The sequence below is a fragment of the Rhinatrema bivittatum genome, unplaced genomic scaffold, assembly GCF_901001135.1.
Source record: "Rhinatrema bivittatum unplaced genomic scaffold, aRhiBiv1.1, whole genome shotgun sequence".
Lineage (NCBI taxonomy): Eukaryota > Metazoa > Chordata > Amphibia > Gymnophiona > Rhinatrematidae > Rhinatrema > Rhinatrema bivittatum.
In genome coordinates, this window is record NW_021820713.1 from 199,501 (window position 1) to 218,512 (window position 19,012).

General features: G+C 43.5%; 1 protein-coding gene and 1 long non-coding RNA gene across 2 annotated transcripts in view; one reads left to right on the forward strand and one right to left on the reverse strand.

Annotated features, from left to right (window-relative positions):
- Positions 1–8,276, reverse strand: part of LOC115081994 — a 146,581-nt gene extending 138,305 nt beyond the window's left edge. Inside the window, exon 1 of the long non-coding RNA XR_003854051.1 lies at positions 8,159–8,276. This is a non-coding gene — a long non-coding RNA (uncharacterized LOC115081994). The remainder of the gene's footprint in view (positions 1–8,158) is intronic.
- Positions 8,277–9,451: 1,175 nt separating this feature from the next.
- LOC115081992 (homeobox protein Nkx-2.5-like) lies at positions 9,452–15,423 on the forward strand. The gene is made up of 2 exons (XM_029586251.1): positions 9,452–9,827; positions 11,686–15,423. The coding sequence occupies exons 1-2, from the start codon at positions 9,551–9,553 to the stop codon at positions 12,273–12,275; spliced, it is 867 nt and encodes a 288-aa protein (XP_029442111.1). The 5' UTR covers positions 9,452–9,550; the 3' UTR covers positions 12,276–15,423.
- The last annotated feature ends 3,589 nt before the right edge of the window (positions 15,424–19,012 follow it).

Consider the following 19,012-nt stretch of genomic DNA (forward strand, 5'->3'; position numbering starts at 1 on the left):
ATTTCAAAGCAGTTATGTGCATAAAAGTAACAATTTTATAGGCATAAAATCCAGTTTTATGTGCATAAATCTTTTTGAAAATTACTTCCTTACAGTTTATAAGTTTTTTTCAACCTATCTGGTGCAAAATCAATCAAATTCTTTCTTCCATTTCAACATCAAAATGTTTACAATATACAATGTTTAAAATGTACAATTGTGAGCTTTTGGACACGGATTGGTTCTTCACATTTTCAATAGTGTTAGAGATTCACCTCTCGCTTGCAATCCATTATCATATTGGATCCTATTTTCACGGGTTCTTTTGGAGGTAGATGAGGCTGGCCTTCTGCAAACATGGATTGAATCTGGATCTCAAATTATTTCTACAGATTTAGGGGGAAAGTATGTGCAGAGGCCTCTCAGCTAAGAAAGCTGGAGAAATCCGATGGTCTTGCTATGAAAGGGTTGTAGGGGTTCCAGTATATTATGTTGAAAAAATGTTTATTAGAAAGATGCGCACAAACTACACATAACAGTGTACAGAAACAGAATTTGTACCATTGCATAAGAAACAATAAAGAGCACTTTTTTCCCCCATGAAGGACCTTCCTGGACCCTATATGAAAGCCCCAACCTTATCATACAGGTCTTAACTAAGAAAGCAATATAAAAAAAACCCCCAATAAACACCCGCTGACAGGGTTCCTTGGAGTCAGAGCTCTCAGCTGGCCCCTATGTGAAGACCTGTATTGGAATTGCACAGATTCCCTAAATAAAGTGGCTCCGTTTCTCAGCTTCTAAGACAATGAAAAGGAGGAGGAGGAGGTAACAGGGAAACTGGAGAGGTTTTATTCCGGTGCGTGCTTTTCCGCTAACCCTTTTCTTCGATTCTTGCTCCTATTTCGGGAAAGGCCGTGCAATAAAACGAGATGTGCCCGCCTAGCAGGGGTGTCCGACTGGGATCCCGAAAGGAGCTCAGGATATAGGGGAGATTTATTTGCCATCAGGGGAGGCCGTGCCTGCAGCGATATCTCCGGAGTCCTCATTAGGGAGCAGACGGGCTGGGCTCTTTGAAGATCAGAGCTGGATGCCCTTGATTTAGCTTTTTTTTTTTTTTTTCCCCCGGAGAGACTCCCAGGCTCGTTTGTATTTCTATCAGCACTTTCTTTCCTCGTCCCTGGTGCCAGGCAATAATGGGGGTGACCGGAGCTCTCCGTCTGCTCCCCTAATGCTCCTGGCGTCTCTCCTCGGGGCCAGGAGATAACATAACCCAGCGCTGATAACTTCCCCTCCCAGCAGGAAGGAAACGCTATCAAGTTCTGCTTCTCAGCGACAGCTTCGGGCCCGAAAAGGTAGATTGAGGGCCTATCTTTCCGTTCATCGCCTCGGCAGAGCCTTGTGTGGGTTTTAGTTATTTTTGTATCGTGAGGGCTTGGTAGATAAGTGAGCGAGGAACTGTGCCTGTAGTTTTCTATTCGGGATGAACTGGCTTTGCGGGCCAAGGATTTCGTACTAAATTCTGGAGTTCGAGAGACATCGCAGGGGCTAGGGAGGGCTGAATGAAGGCGGGCAGCAGCCAGGAGAGATTTTCAATGCTGAAAAACCTCCTGTGCATAAGGATCAGACCAGACCTGGAAAAAAAAACCCAATCTCTACATTGCCTTCGAGTTACCTTGCATGTTTTGCTTCAGAAGATGACCCCAGAGATATGGTCATGTAATAAAGGTGTTATTATATCAGGTCCCCAGATAATTCTGTACAGTGAAACTCTTATCGTCAGCACCATTCGCTTTCCCTTTCTGGGTGCTCTGGACACCTGATTTTCAGGGCATGGTGGTGGGGGCACTGGGGGCAAGAGGAGTCGGAGAGAGGCATTTTCTTTTTAAGATCCACGTAGTCCATGAAACATGCATGCAGAATTGTCCTCCCTGATCATGTCTTTTGTTTTGCACCCTCGCCAGACCCAGTATTTTTTTTTTTCAGATCTAGGTATGCACAGGCTCCATTAGTTAATTAGAAATGAGTCCGTCCCTCCTAACCTGCCTAAAGCCTGAAGAACAACACAAGTCCAACCTGCTTCATACAGTAAAGAATGCCCAGCTTCATCCTGATCCGGGCTCCGTCTCCCTCTGATTAGATGGCCGTCTATCTCTGGGCACTGGCACAGGAGACGGATACGGGGAGGACCCCAGGTATGGGGCAAGGGTCATTCAAATTAATTATACAGCGTGTCGGTTTCATGTTTAAAGTCCACCTCGTTGGTCCTCAGATACTTTGTCATGAATTCTCCACCCCCCAGGACAGCAGGTGCACGGGTGGGCACGAATGGAAAAGAATCTTTTATTTAAGAAACAAAAGAACAGAACGGATTCCAGCGCTCTCCCAACGTAGTCGCTTGCTGCCATCATGGGGTTTTTTTGTTTCCGTCTCGTGTTATTTGTACTTGGGAGCATCGCCCGTGGCCTGCACAGTTTAGGCCAGCGCACAGCTGGCCGCACAGCTGGCAGGTAATATGGACCTTTCCTGAGCTCCAAACCTGAGGTGGGAAACTGAACGCCAGCCAGGGGCGTGATGAGAGGATAATGTTCTCAGGGAGAGGTAAAATCTGCCCAGCCTTATCAAGGATCTGCCGGAGAGCTTTCATCGGGAACGAGGGATTAGCCCTCCCCCAGCCCCTGGAAAGACGAGTTCAATTAAAAGGAAGCCACTTTCGGATCGCCCTGAAGAAAGAGTCACTGCCAACAGGGAGCCCAGACCATTGAAATAAACTCAGGACTCCTCCTTCCCCTTATGTTAGTGTTATTTCCTTATTTATTTCGATTTAGACCCCGCTTTCCGGCACTTCAGAGCGGAGTACTGGAGGTATTTCCGTCCATATCGTTCCTCTAAAAAGGTCTCTCACAATGTACAAGAATTCCAGGGTTGGTATTTTTTCCAGGAGTTACCAGAACTCTTTTTTTATCTGATAAACTTTTGTACCCATAAAACCCATTGAATTAAGTTCCATTTTCATAGAAAACGCAGTTCTCTCCGTTCCATAATCATAATCAGCCTTTCTACTAACCAGCAACTCTTCCTTCTCTTTCATACCTTGCGCAGTCAAAATGCAAAAGGTTGCACTGCATAATGACTTAATAATAAGTTCTCTCCGTACCATAATCATAATCAGCCTTTCTACTAACCAGCAACTCTTCCTTCCCTTTCCTACCTTGCGCAGTCAGAATGCAAAAGGTTGCACTGCATAATGACTTAATAATAAGTTCTCTCCGTACCATAATCATAATCAGCCTTTCTACTAACCAGCAACTCTTCCTTCCCTTTCCTACCTTGCGCAGTCTGCATATTGCATAATGACTTAATAATAAGTTCTCTCCGTACCATAATCATAATCAGCCTTTCCACTAACCAGCAACTCTTCCTTCCCTTTCCTACCTTGCGCAGTCTGCATATTGCATAATGACTTAGTAAGGATCTTCAGAGCAGCCAGGAAGGAGTCATTTCACTATCTGACTTCCCTGCTACTCATTAGCCCTTGCTGTAGGCAAGCTCCGAAATTGTTTTCAGCTAAAGAGAGTTTGGCCTTCCAGCAATTTATAGAAGAACTGGGGAAACTTGCAGCTTTTTTCCCTAGCACTCAAGCAAAGCCTTAATAGTTTATTTCTGGACTGCAAGGTTTTAATAATGCGCAGCAGTTAAGTGTTGGTGCTCAGCCTCCCGCAGCCCTCTCAGATAACCGCAAAATCACTCAGCTCAGTCGCACTTATGAACGTGATCCTTACTGATCGGGAAGGAGCGTCAAAATTGGTTGGAGTTGGCAAAGTGCAGAGGATATAATCTGTCCTTCCCTGTCCATTCGGGCGGAGCCCTCGAAAGTAGGCCCGAATGGAAGGGGAGGAGAGGCACAAATCACCATGCAAACCGGTGTGATATCGGTATAGAAAAACCAACAACTAGGTGCCCCAAACTTCAGGCTCTAGCCTGCCCTCCACATCAGAGCCACATAGATCCTATCCCAGAAGGGAAGGGGATATGGCTGAGGAGAATTCGGTGTCCACTTCCCCCAACTATGGCTCGGATTCATTTTGGGGGTCCAGTGCCAATGGAATCCAACCCTGGGGCTGTGGAGCTCTAATCTGGATCCTCACTGCCATTGAATGCCCCTTTCTTAGTGCAGGAGCAGGACCCGGAAGCAGAAGCCTCGCTGGACTTCAGGGCTCGCTCCATCAATCAGTTTGACAAAAAGCAGACGCCCCCTCTCTTTAGCGGGTGTTTGCTTTTTCGCCAATTATTGCTACAGTGCAACTCTTTTGTTGATACAGTAGTTCTAAAAAGTGCTAATGTTCATTTATCAGCCCAGGACCTCCATTAGCTGTCAGTCTCTAAAAAAAAAAATCTAAACACAAAGCCAACGTCGCAGCCAAACCCCCATTTGTTTCTAAAATACAGTTCTAAAAGTGAGGTAGTGTTGAAGATAAAACCGAAGATAAGGATGTCTGTCTCCAATGAATGTCTCCGAAGGCATTAATGACTAAGCTTATCTTTCAATTTATCCTTATACCCTCTTCCAAAAAAAACACACCCTGCTTGATTGTAAGATAACAATTGTTCCTTCAATTAATATCTGGACATCTAGGCAGAAGTACAAAGCATAAACTATATCATATCCTTGATAGGTGTTGGTTGCCTATTGGAATAACTCAGGTAAATGGCCAGGTACCAAGGGCTGTGAATCACTAGACTTAATCAGCATAGGGAATTTCTAAAAATACCACCTAATCTCCTGCTTCAATTGATATTTGTATAAAATATTCTAGAGCAGATCCTGTTGGAAATGGTTGTTTATTGCTCTCAGTGCAGGAGGAGATGCCTAACCGTCCAGTCCTATTTTCTAAAGCAGGGGTGGCCAGCTCTGGTCTTTGACAGCCACAAATAGGCCGGGTTTTCAGGATATCCACAAAGAATGTGCATAACATAGATCTGCATACAATGGGAGCTGTGCATGCAAATCTGTCTCATGCATATTCATTGCGGATATCCTGAAAACCCGGCCTGTTTGTGGCTCTTGAGGATCTGGGTTGTCAGTCACCCCTGTTCTAAAGGTATTTCCTGTGGCACAGAGGGGACAAGCTGAATTAGGAATTAAAGTGCAGAGCTGATTATGTTTATTTATTTATAAATATTTCTAGACCACCTTCCTGGTCTATGGATTGTCCAAAGTCCTTTACAAAGACAACATATGCAATCATCAAAAATAGCAATAAAACACAAACTAGCAGCGCAACAATATCAAACAAACCATTATCTCTCCAATTCAGATTAGTCACTGACCACATCTAACCACACAGAGTTCTCCTTCCTCCCAAATGAATGGAGAACAATTAGGAGGGAGCAAGGAATCTGTAGGGGAAATCTGTTTTTGCTTTTCTCTAGGCTCAGCAGGCTCCTCTCTTGATAGAAAAACTGGTCCATCACATGTCTGCCTCAGGGAAACAGGTTTTATTGTTCTTTGCTTTTCACACCTCCGGCCTACAACACTTTCTTAAGAGTGTATTGGCTGCAGGTCTGTCCCTCCCTGTATTAGCAAGACACACTGACTGGTGCCTAGGTGCAGGGGATCTCCTAGCCCACTGGTATTCACTCCTAGCCCTCCAGGACCACAGACAGATTGAGTTTTCAGGATATCCCTAATGAATATGCAACAGATAGATTTGCATGAACACAGCCTCCATTGTGGCCTTCAGGGCTGGCAGCGAATACCACTGACCTATCAGGATCCTGTCCAGCCAGAAACAGGGCATGCAATACTATTTATTTATTAGCCTCTGTCCAGCCAATAAACAACATCAAACAGGAGCAACAATCCACGCAGAAAAGCAAAACAAGTTACTACATTGTGTATGGAAGTAGAAAGAGACTGCTCTGGGCAAATGGTCTGAGAGCACAGCAATGTAAGTACTGCACCTGGATATCAGAGACCTCTCCATAGTCGCCAGCAAACAAAAACACTTGCATTTTAGGTTTTGGAAGCTTTACAAAAAATCCTATCCCTCTGAGCACAGAAGTATTCCTTTAGTGTCTGGAAGTTAACATATTAATACAACTCTATGTAATATGTACATATGAACATATATGAACATAATATGTACATATGAACTCTATGTAATATGTACATATGAACATATGTACATATGTTCTATGTAAACCGGCATGATGTGATTGTATCATGAATGCCGGTATATAAAAAATTTTAAATAAATAAATAACTCAAATGTTTAACAAAAACTTGAAATTCAGTCACAGTTCCTCTCTTATTAAGCTGGTAATTGATTCATATTCACAATATTGAATATTTTGCTTACCCTACAAAGTATTTATTAGATCGGCTAGAAATTATTTAATTCTCCTCCTTATTTTATGGATGTAATTAACATAGTTACAAGTGTATTTTTTTCCCAGGTTCCAATACATTGAATGAGTTATTTTGGAGTCAGGTTACCGAATCCCATTTCTATTGTCAATGGCTTAATACAATTGGCAATCAGAGCTAATTTAAAGTTCAGCCTTTTTTTTCCAGTTTTCTCCTGGAACTCCTTAGAGATACATCACCCTATACATTAGCACAAGCACCTGCTTATGATATAATTGCAAGCTTTTATCTTTAGACACCAAATGAATGCCAAGAATGGGCCAGTCCTAACCAAGAGATTTGGGGAAGTTGTGACAATTTTATTGGCCTTTAAAAAAACAATGCATTTTTATACAAGGATTTGCTTTATGCTTTTTTTTTTGGGGGGGGGGTGTCATCTGGGGAAGGATGGTGTGTATGACGGTCCAAAATCTCAGACAACAGCATCTGTGTGTTTTTAAATAATTGCATGACCTCCATAGTACTCTGTCGTTTCTGGGACCAGTAGGGCCACATCTTCTACCATTAATGCACCATCACAGTCCATTCATTTGCAAGAAAATGTTCATAACCATCTAAGAAGAAAGAACCCCAAACCACTAAATGCACTGTGGAGAAAACAACATTAGAAGAATTAGGTTGAGGAACAGGGCCGGCTATCCCCATAAACCGGACTCCAAACCATTTCTCAGCGGTTTCTTCATATTTTAGACAATGTATTGTCTAAAGAAAGAAACGATTTCAGCCATTTACCCTATACCTCTGAGCGATCATAAAAGTCAAACTGATCATGCAACATGCGTTTTAGGTATTTTCAGTTCTTCCATTCAGCAAGAGAATACATTTCCGGCTTTAAAGAAAAAGCGTGTTTGCGGATAATAGCGTTCCGGGCCCTGTAATGGCCGCATTTCCCCATTAAACAGTAATATTTCAAGCGTCTGTCCAGCTAATCTTTCCAAGTGTCATCGGAAGCTATGACAAGCCATCCAGTTCCCTAACAAACACCATCTTTCGTTTGCAGCAAGAATTTTAATTGAAACGGATGTTGCTAGCAGTCCCCGATTGTAGACAACACAAAGTGACTGGCTCCGGTTTCAGTATCGCAAAATAATAAAAGAGCAGCTCCGCGAATAGGTAAGTAGCAGTCTGGCCAGGTTTAGAAACGGAACCTATTTCCTAATTAAAACAACCAATGTCAGATGCACTCAAGCTGAGGCAATTGAAATAAAAAAAAAATATATATATATATTGGAGCGTATTAAATGTAGCTTTCAAATTCGCGAAAATTCACGTTTTGCCTTTCCAGTGAAAGACAGATTTTTCTTATCGGGAATGGAAATCGTGTCTAAATAATTGTCAACGTGTATTAATAGGACTGATGAAATCTTAAGAATAAGGACTGTGCCATCTCAAAATCTGAGGCGTTCTGTACAAAACAGGTCAAGTCTAGGCTGCAGGATTTGAAGTGCCTGACAATTTTACAGGACTGCTGTCTGCTTATAACATCCATGCAAATCTACTGCATTAAGTTCAAATACTGACTCCGCTGTTCCTTCTTCCAGGTCGAAAAGCTGAGTATTAAATTGAGTGATAAACTGATTGATAATGCAAATTGAAAAATGCACAGTGCAATACAGTGGATTCTTTTATTTGCTAGAAAGATCATCCGTTTATTTTATAGCAATTTTTGTTATACCTCATGGGAACAAACAAACATCAATTTAAACAAGTGAATTCGTACAACAGACGTGAAAGCGGGCAGGAACTTACCCGGTCACACGGGACCCGTGAGGCATCTCTGATCCCGGATTGCGTTAAGAGATCACTCGGTCCAAAAGTCATAGCTTCAGGTCGCCAAACGATCGCCCCCAGTAACCCCATTTCCCTCCAAATCTACAGTCGCCAACAACAAGACCCCCCCCCCCCCCCCAAAAAAAAAATAAAACAAAAACAAAAACCTGGCTCTGAATTGGTATTTAGCGCACCCCCCGCTGTTTGTAACTATTTGCGCTGCTTACATCCTGGCAAGAGACGGAATTCCTGCAGCTTCAGAAACCGCTCCTTTATTTGGGGCTTTTGCAGTATTTTACAATATTTGTTTTCCTTGAGATATTCAATATAAGATGCCTTTGGGCTAGAGTGGAGGGGATTGGCCTCTAGTGCTGTTCCTTTTTCATTAAGATGGCCAAGCTGTGTCAGTTCTTTTGCCGAAGAACGAGTTTATACAATTTGGTTGACATAAGATGTTGTCTGATCGGAATATCTGCGTCTCTTTTAAATTTTATTTAATGCAGTGTGAAACAATTACCCAACAAAACTCGAGTCCGTTTATATACACCACCTTGCACATTTTTAACAATAATACAATAAAAGAAACAAATTCATCTGTCCTGTTTAACTCATGTTCTAAACTGGTAGACTCAGAGCATGATAGGAAAGGAGACTTTTTGTAAGTGTTGGTGATCCCTTTCCAAATATTTAAGCAAACAAAACTAAATCAAAGTTTAATATTTATTTTCACACCTTCTGTTCCAGCAAAGGAACGGATGAAAGCCCCGCGCAGTTATATTATGCGCATTCATTATTCTAACATGTGAGGCATTTCTATCTGCAAACGACTTCATGCATTTTGTGTCTTTTCATTACGATTCAAGTTGCATGAAACTGACATTTTTTTTTTTTTTTTTGGCTGGCTAACTTGCTTTCTCGAATCGCAGCTTGGATTTGGTCATTGACCTGAGGAGATCTGTCTTGGTGCACAAACGGAGGCTTCTCGTGGCTCATCGAAGCCTGTTCGGGAAATTGACTGGGAGGTAATAATAATAATAATAATAATTTGCTAACTAGAAAAGCAGCAGGACCGATCAGGGGAGCGACTGAAGGCGAAAGGCAACGCCGTCCCTTTAAATCCCTGGGGGCTGCCTTTTGGCTGGATGACCATATTAGGTGCCATGCAACTGTGAATCCCTGCGCACGTCACTGCCGTCCCGGCCAATGGGAGGCCGCAGTCCGGCCAACCTGCTTGGCCCCGCCTCGGGCTCTGCTCTACCTGCCAAGCCCCGCCCCCTTGCCTCTGGGTGCGCGTCCAGGCTATGCAGCCGCAGCAGGGGAGGCCTCGCACTGCCCATCCATGCAGCTCTCTGGCCCCCGGAGCGCCCCGCCATGTTCCCCAGCCCGGTGACCTCCACGCCTTTTTCCGTGAAGGACATCTTGAAGCTGGAGCAGCAGCAGCAGACGGCCCCAGCCGGGGCAGAGCTGGCCTCCTCGTGCATGCTGGCCACTTACCCGGGGACTGCTGCGATCCTGTCCGAGCTCAGCCAGGAGCTGGCCCGCTGTGAGACCCCTCCCAAGGCCCCCCCGGCCAGTTTCAGCACTTCCCTGTATGGCAACAGCTGCACCCCAATGGACCCCCGAAAGGCCCCCAAAGTGGACAGGAAAGGTAACCGCGCATCTCTTTGTAACACTTTGCATTGCAGGATGATGATGAGGGAAAGCAGAAAGAAATGACTCACTGAGGCCTAAGGGAGATCACTGTCTCTTGCACCTAAGGGAGATCACTGTCTCTTGCACCTAAGGGAGATCACTGTCTTGCACCTAAGGGAGATCACTGTCTCTTGCACCTAAGGGAGATCACTGTCTTGCACCTAAGGGAGATCACTGTCTCTTGCACCTAAGGGAGATCACTCGTTTGCACCTAAGGGAGATCACTGTCTTTTGCATCTAAGGGAGATCACTCGTTTGCACCTAAGGGAGATCACTCGTTTGCACCTAAGGGAGATCACTGTCTTGCACCTAAGGGAGATCACTGTCTCTTGCACCTAAGGGAGATCACTCGTTTGCACCTAAGGGAGATCACTGTCTTGCACCTAAGGGAGATCACTGTCTCTTGCACCTAAGGGAGATCACTCGTTTGCACCTAAGGGAGATCACTCGTTTGCACCTAAGGGAGATCACTGTCTTGCACCTAAGGGAGATCACTGTCTCTTGCACCTAAGGGAGATCACTCGTTTGCACCTAAGGGAGATCACTGTCTTGCACCTAAGGGAGATCACTGTCTCTTGCACCTAAGGGAGATCACTCGTTTGCACCTAAGGGAGATCACTGTCTCTTGCACCTAAGGGAGATCACTCGTTTGCACCTAAGGGAGATCACTGTCTTTTGCACCTAAGGGAGATCACTGTCTCTTGCACCTAAGGGAGATCACTCGTTTGCACCTAAGGGAGATCACTGTCTTGCACCTAAGGGAGATCACTGTCTTTTGCACCTAAGGGAGATCACTCGTTTGCACCTAAGGGAGATCACTGTCTCTTGCAACTAAGGGAGATCACTCGTTTGCACCTAAGGGAGATCACTCGTTTGCACCTAAGGGAGATCACTGTCTCTTGCACCTAAGGGAGATCACTCGTTTGCACCATTTCGTTTCTGTCATTACAAATTGGTGAACTGCCCTGGCAACCTGATTCACTAAGGGTTTTTGCCATGGACACAAAATGGGAGAAACGCCTTAATGAATCTGGCCCTAAAATGAAGGTTTCCCATCACATTCAAACACACTAATAATAATTACAAGTGCTGGCATACACGTAGGCTTCACTGCTGAATATTGCTCCATTCCATGCCTGTTATTAGAATATTCAGATGCTTAGTTTTTGCCTCTAAAAAAAACACCTTTCACTACTTGTTAATAACCGAGGGATAGATGTCCTGTCTTCTGATCCATGACAGGCCATGATCTTAAAAGCCTAATATTTACTGAAATGTAAAAGAAATGTTTGTTGTTTAAAACAAATCTTTCTACCAACGTCCAGCGTCTTCCAACCTAGGATGGATATTTCCCCGTCTGCTTCAAGTGTAGACATTCTTAGGGATGTGCATTCCCTCTTACTAAAGGGTCTTCATGTCTATATTTTATTTTGAAGTTGTATTTTCTACCCATCAGCTTCTTCTGTTTGTTAATTATTATCAGGAAATTAAGATTAAAGAAGCGGTATTGAACGGCAAATTCGGATTCGGGCCCAGCACACTTTGGATGTGTGCAATTACTTAGCCGTGCAATTATAATCGAATCAGGAATTCAACGCTCCCATATTTATTTAGTTCAATCCCTGGATGCACCGCCATTTTACCGCATTACCCGTCCTAAATCAAACTACCCAGCAGTGCTTAGGAATTAACATTAAGTGGTTTTTCCTTAAGTCTTGCCCTTCCCTCCCTCTTTGGAAGAACCTCGGAGGCCGCCGCACGCGCAGGGATCGCGCAACCTTATTTTGATTGCTTTCGGTTTGCTTTGCTTTCAGACCTTTGCGCCCTGCAGAGACACCTGGAGCCGGAGAAGGGCGTCCCGGAGGGCTCGGAGCGGCCGAGGCCACGGAAGCGGCGGAAGCCCCGCGTGCTCTTCTCGCAGGCCCAGGTCTACGAGCTGGAGAGGCGCTTCAAGCAGCAGAAGTACCTCTCGGCCCCGGAGCGGGAGCACCTGGCCGGCGCCCTGAAGCTCAGCCCCACCCAGGTCAAGATCTGGTTCCAGAACCGCAGGTACAAGTGCAAACGGCAGCGGCAGGACCAGAGCCTGGAACTGGTGGCGCTGCCCCCGCCCCGGAGGATCGCGGTGCCGGTGCTGGTGAGGGACGGCAAACCGTGCCTGGGGGAGCCGGCGCCCTACAGCTCGGCCTACAACGTCAGCCTGAGCCCTTACCCTTACAGCGCCTACCCCGCCTACCCCGGCCCGGCCTGCAGCGCCAACTACAGCTGCAGCTACCCCTCCGGGCCAGGCGGGCAGCCTGCCCCCGCCGCCAGCCCCCTGGTGAACTTCGGGGCCGGGGAGCTGGGCTCCGGCCCCCTGCAGCAGGCCGCAGGTGGGGCCACTCTGCACGGGATCCGCGCTTGGTAAGAGCTGACCCCGGGGTGGAGGGGGGGGGGCTGAGACTGCAGCCGGGGAGAAGTCGGCTCCTCAGATTTCGCCCTGTTTTTTCCACGTAAGTTGAAACCTGCAATGACTTTTTGGTATTACACGGAAAAGAATTGCTTGAAGCAAAACCAATTACCTTAGCAATACTAAAAAATGTGCATACTATGTACTTGTTTTTTTTTTTTTTACTTAAAAAGTAGGATGAGGTTTCGGTCTATTGCATCAATGTGTTTTCTGTATGTTTGCACCCTGGCCAGTAAAAACAATTTCATCTAAAAAAAAACAAACAAACAAACCTTCATAATCTGGAAGGATATGTTCCATTAACTTTGCTCAAATCTAATGCAAGTGCAGGCGTCGGTCCCAACCTTATTTTATAGGCTAGGACCTATTCCTTTTCAAGAAAATGTTATCTTATTTACAAACAAGGCGATACTTCCTAGAGAAAGGGAAATCAGTGCTCGGCTCTTTCCTATTCTCCTGGTAGGCATCTGTCGTTCGAATTTCACTTCCCCATTCAAAGCAGAACGTGATTTTCCTATAAAATAAACATTTGAGTCTACCCTCAATTTAACAGAATACTTTTAGGCATTTATTCATTCAAAGATGTATGATTGGATTCGGTTAAATTATGCATTATTAGGAGAGAGAAAAAGTGGTTATTTAAATGCATTCTCTCTTCTGTGTATTTAAGACTTCCCTATGATGTACAAATTGGTGAAATGTGTTGTTGTTGTTTTTTTAATTAAAATGTGGCTTATCATTGACTTCTCATTTTCTTACATTGCGCTAGTTTTATCTTTCTATCTCGAAAAGAGGAATAATATCTGATTACAATGGATGTATAGGATGATGCCATTTTATTCCTGAACTGACCGAAAATATTCTTTAAAACCCGTCCTTGTGCTTCATCCTTCCGGAAAAAGGACCTCGGTTTTATTGAGGGAGAAAACGGAAAGAACCAAGAAATAGTGGTGCGTTCAGGGGGGTGAAGAAGCGCAAGAAGTTATCCCTTGTAATCGCGCGGTAAAAGGGAGAAATGGGTGCCCCGCCAGCTTTTCACAGAGCTTCGCATTTTATGTGAAAAACTGGTGGGATTGTCCTTTTCTTCCCCCCGATAGTTTGCAATTTATCTAATGTGGGGCCAGGCTTTCAGGATCTCCCCGGTGAGCAGCGTGCACGAGGCAGAAGATTCGGGGCCTCCAATGTGCGCAAAGCCATCGCGGGGATCCTGACAATTAAATCGGCCCTCTTTGTCACAGTGGGGGACTCTTGCCTTAGACCCACAAACGAATAATCAGCAGATTTCCAAGTCGCACGTTAAGATGCGTTTTATCTTTCTGACCTTAACGCGTGGAGAGTTGGCCCCGCGTGCGATGCGGTAACTCTCCCCGAGCTTCAGGGACTTTATAGTGAGGAGGAGAGAGATCCTAAAGGAAAACGGAAAGTGAAGGCGCAGACGCCCGGAGCTGCAGGACTCCCAGCTAGGGGAAGGGTCGGGGTATGGCAGCTTTCAAGCCCCTGCCGCATTTCTGAGCCGAGACATTTTGCAGGCAGACGCGCCGATCGCCGAGAGGAAGCAACATTTGCGAGCCTTGCGGTAACGCTGTGCGGATAAACCCATTGCCCGGACAGCTCAGGCAGGGCCCGGCCGTGCCCACTCTCCGAAGGCACTGACTGCAGGGAAACAACAAACCTCGGTAATGCGCGGCCGTCACAACATCCTGCAAGTGGCCCAGATGCTATCACTTGTTGATAGGGCAATTAGAGCGGCTGCCTATCTGCCCCATCAGTAAACAGAGCAGGAGCCAGGGTGGCTGGGGCCCAGAGACCCAGGCTGAAGGGCTGGCAGCCTCGCTCCCCTCCCGGCCCCCGGGCCTAAGCGGGAAACCCCCAGAAGACCCGAATAAGGTGGGGGTTTTGCTTCTGCTCGTGCAACGAAAGCCTTTATTTGATAGTAATGCAGCTTCTCATTGGGGCTATCATGGACATTTCCATGGCGCGCAAGGTTTGAGTCTCCAAGCCAACATTATTTGATTACAATAGTAGTAGGATCTCTCTATGCCCAAAAGCTCAACCGAAATTCCCCCACTCTACACATTCAATGAAATCTGCTCATATATGGTGTGGATCTGAGGGTCCCGGAGTGCCACAAACCGGGCTGGTTTGCAGGCTAAGCACAATGAAGATGTAGGAGGTATATTTGCATGCTGCAAACATTTATTTATTTATTGATTTAGATTCTTTTCTAAATAAATAAATATAAATAAATAAATAAACATCTCTCATGCATATGCATTGTGGATAGCCTGAAAACCACAGGACCCCAGTAGCCAACCCCAGCCTTATATATTATTATAATTCCACAGGAACAGGGACATTAAGCATGATGCCAAGAGGAATTACCAAACATGCATTATATATATTAGCAGGTCCTTACATCTTATCTCAAAGGGCTCTGAGCACTGACACAGCACCATTTTGGTAGTCCTCTGGACCATCCCTATATCTCAGGGATGGCCAATTCCTAATCCTCAAGAGCCACAAACAGGGCTGGTTTTTAGGATATCCACAATGAATATGCATGAGATTGGATGGAATGCATGCAAATCTATCTCATGCAAATTCATTGTGAATATCCTGAAGGTTGTGGCTCTTGAGGACTGGAGTTGGCCACATATGATATATTTCTTCAGAAGTAGGACAGAATTCAAGAAGGCATGGGACTGACCCAGAGAATCCTTAGTGAAGAAGAAATGCAGGGGAGGGGGGGAGGCAGGTCAGCTGGGGGCTGTGGCAAAGTGATCCAGCAGGGCAGGGGCAGGCAACTCTGGCCCTAGAATGCCATGAGCCAGTCAGGATTCCAAGATATCCACACAGAATATGCTTGAGATATATTTGTATACCCTTGTCTCCTTTCCATGCAAATGCATCTCATGCATATTCATTGTGGATATCCTGAAAACCCGACAGACTTGTGGCACTCGAGGACTGGAGTTAGGGTAGGTTCGCATTAGGGGCTCATCATTTATTGCACTATTTTGTTATGTTGCTTTTATGTCTTGTTCATTTTCATGACCTGTTGTATTATCTTTTATAATATAAACCACTTTATGTCTCCTTTTTGGGGGAAAAAGGCAGTATAAGAAATAGGACCATGAATTAAAGTGGGCTGCCATAGGGTTCTTATCTAACCTCCTCGCTGGTTCCATAACTTGCTTTGACCTAACTTAATGCATTGCCTAAGGATTCATTTTGAATAAGTACTGAGTGTAGTTCTTCAAATCTAGTCAGAAATGTTTTGTTAAGTATCTTTTTGGATGATAGTTATTGCTGTTTATATACCAAAATATAGAACAAAAAGTTAGCTAAAACCTGCAGCATCTACCCACCAAATACTAAAGAAAAAAAGGATACCACCAAAGCTACTGATGCAATAAAGTAACACAAAATTAATCCATAGAAAAATGTTTTATTATCACTAAAGACATTTTAAATATTTTTTCATATTGATTCATTTTCTATGTACTTTATTGTAATGCTGGCTTTGGTGGTATCCTTTAGTCTATACCTAAATATGAAAGTATGCATTAACTTCATTTTTAAAGCTGTGAAATATGGCATCTCCGTTTCCTCTTTCTCTCATTCTCTCTGCATGCTCCTTCATGTCTTCTAATGTCATGTAGGCTGTTGAAGGGTGTCATAGACCTACCCTGATGCCTACATACAGATCTGTGTGGTGCAGCAGGGGGTTACTTCTATAGTAAAATTGTAGATAAAATAAGGCCATGTGTCATAAATCAGATTGGTAGTAGTTTTCCTACATATTTAAATACGTTTGGTCAAATAATGTCTTGAAAAATCAACCTGGCTCCTACTCATAGATAGGGCAGAGGCAATGAATCTGCAAATGGAATTTAGTGCTGTTGTAGTGAGATTATCCCCAAAATAAAATCTCTTGAGTCCTCTGATGTATTTATTGTCTTGTATTTAGTTACATAAACATATTGTGTTTGTTTTTCATCATGTGTACAATAATTATAAACTTGATCCAAAAGAGTACTATCAATCACTTGGAATAAATATTGCTGATGACAAGTCATTGATAAACAAATTGACTCATTATTATGTTGTTCAGAACTGGCCATGGTGTTGGCTGTTACCTTCCATTTGGAAGAGGAAAGTCCGATTGAGTTAACAGTGTGTGTGTGTGTGTGTGTGTCAGTCCCTGTTTTATCATATTATATTTTAAAGAATTTTAACTTTATTGTGTTTGCATTTTACAAAAAATGTTATGATACTTTTAACCAAAACACAACTTAGAACTGAGAATAGACAAGTCATAATGATCAAACAAAATCAAACTGGAAGATTTGTGAAAGTTTTCCTTCAATGCAAAAATTGCTCCAGATTTATAAATAGTAAGACTTCAATATTTTCAACTGGAAAATGTTTGTGCAAAACAACTTTTGCACTAAAGCTAAATTTTCATAAATCTACCAAAGTGTCTTCAAATAGATTGATGGTTTTCCCTTGCCAAATACAACCTAAACAATGATCCCTATCTAAAAGATAAATTGTGTATCTCCCAATGCAGATCTGGGAGATTAGAGTTCGTTCTAATGCTTATTTGAAAGCAACATGAAAACTGCAGTCTTGGTTTCTTCATTAAAAAAAGCAAAAATGAAGTTTCCAAAATGCCTTGAGATGGGAGTTAAAAATTGACCTGAGTCACAACACCACCACAAATGGCCCATGGTTTATACACAACAAGGATGTAAATGACTTGAATGTTGCAAAACAGATCTATGCCAGATGCTATGGTTTTCTTTCTAGGAAATAAGATGCATTATTACTTTGCATTATAATGTATTTAATAATTTTTAAAAGTTTTAGCTCGTCTTTCCAAATAATTATGAAAATGGCTTATGCCGTTATTAATATTCAGATACCGTAATTCATGCGAGTCTACAAACTGTGGCTGCCTGAGGTAAGGTGAGGAAAGAGTGATTGAACCTCATTGCTTTAACCATTAAGCCACTGTTTCTCCTGCTGAAATCCCCCTTTCACACTCCCAGCAGCTATGGACAGAAAGGACACCGTTTATGGGACAGCACTGCACTGTTTTGCAGTTCTGACTGTGAAGAGCCGTAGCCACTCCTAAGAACTGGGGTAAATCCTCAAGGGCAGAAACCCCTTCTCTCTTCGAAGCTCGGCTCCATCCCGCCTTGGAGCTGCTACCAAGCCCTGAAAATCGGCATCCACGGAGGAGATTTTGGACGGGACACTTTCTGGCTCTGCTTTGGCTCCTGATTAATTTTATTTCTCAGGTACTAGACTTGCACCCTGGTTTCTTTACAGAGGGAGGCTCGGTCGCTGTTGCTTTTTAATGTATTTTCTTTTCTCTTGCACTGTAGCTTTCATAGAAACTAAAGTCTGTTTAATTGTGATCAGATTCACTATTTCATTGTATTTATATTCTAACACAAGAAGTTCCAATTTTCTGTCTATTTTCTTATGTGTTGACAGCTATATTTTTATAATTAATTTAGTCAAGTCAGAAAAATATGTTTTCCCGTTTTTCATCTGGAGTAGGAGATTTAATGCTGGTGTGTGTCAGGTAATATATTGGAGATGGGGTTGCAATTAGATATTGTGGGTAATAGAAATGCATGGACGTATGCTTTATGTTACAACTGCCAGGAGAGCAGATTACCAAAGGAGATCTATTTGAGGGATACTTGAGAGAAGAAGCACTGATAAAGCAAAGACCATAGAAAGGATGAGGAGAGCCGGATGGAAACCTAGGAGTCTTCTATTATTATCAGATCTGTGCACTAAACCTGGCACTGACATTCCAGTCCTGAAGCCCTGGGAAAGCAACATTATAGGTTCACACCAGTGATGCTGTCCATCCCTTATAAGTGATGAAAAGGAGTTGATTTGTACAATGCAGCTAGCAGACACCGCAGGGTACTAATCAACTCGGAATTTTCAACACTTCTAAGGTCAATAATTGTTTAATGATGTCAGTTTTACAAGGAATACCTCTGCATGTGTCTGTAACCCTTAACCCCAACCCACCTCCCGAAAACTCACCCCCAGTCAAAGTGCCTCCTTACAATGGTCCCTATATTGAGCATCAGGCTGACTGTTATACTGAGTCTCCCTCCCCCACTACTGATCACCAGACTCTTACACCTACTGAGGAGCTGCAGCAAAGTTACACACGCACTGGCTGAGGAAAATTAGGGGTTACACACATCAGCGCTGGAACGCCCATGCCCTGCTCCTTTTCTGGGAATGTTAACAATATATCAAAATTTATCATATAGTGACATATAATTTAATATTGTACATTTTATTTCAATTACAAAAAATATTTTAAGAAAGGTCTTTTCACAATAATTTACATATTGAATATACAAAGGAATACATATTTCCAAAAAACAATTAGATAAAAAAACATCCACACACACATTAAAAATACTTATTAATTATCTCTCTCGTAGTGAAATTATTGTTATCCATTGTTATTATTGAGAAAATTCTCTTTATCCTTCTTTGCAAGACTTTATAATACTCCTGACATGTTTCGCCTTCTCACAGGCTTCTCCTTTTCTGGGCATATGTACATTAATGTACGTGCACCCTTCCCAGCTATTTAAAATTTGCATAGCTCCCGTACAGCCCATTATGCATGTATGTGGCCATTTTGG

Coding starts and splice junctions, on each gene's coding strand:
- LOC115081992 (XM_029586251.1), top strand. CDS start 9,551: ATGTTCCCCAGCCCGGTGACCTCCACGCCTTTTTCCGTGAAGGACATC. Junction 9,828..11,685: donor CCCCAAAGTGGACAGGAAAG/GTAACCGCGCAT, acceptor CTTTGCTTTCAG/ACCTTTGCGCCCTGCAGAGA.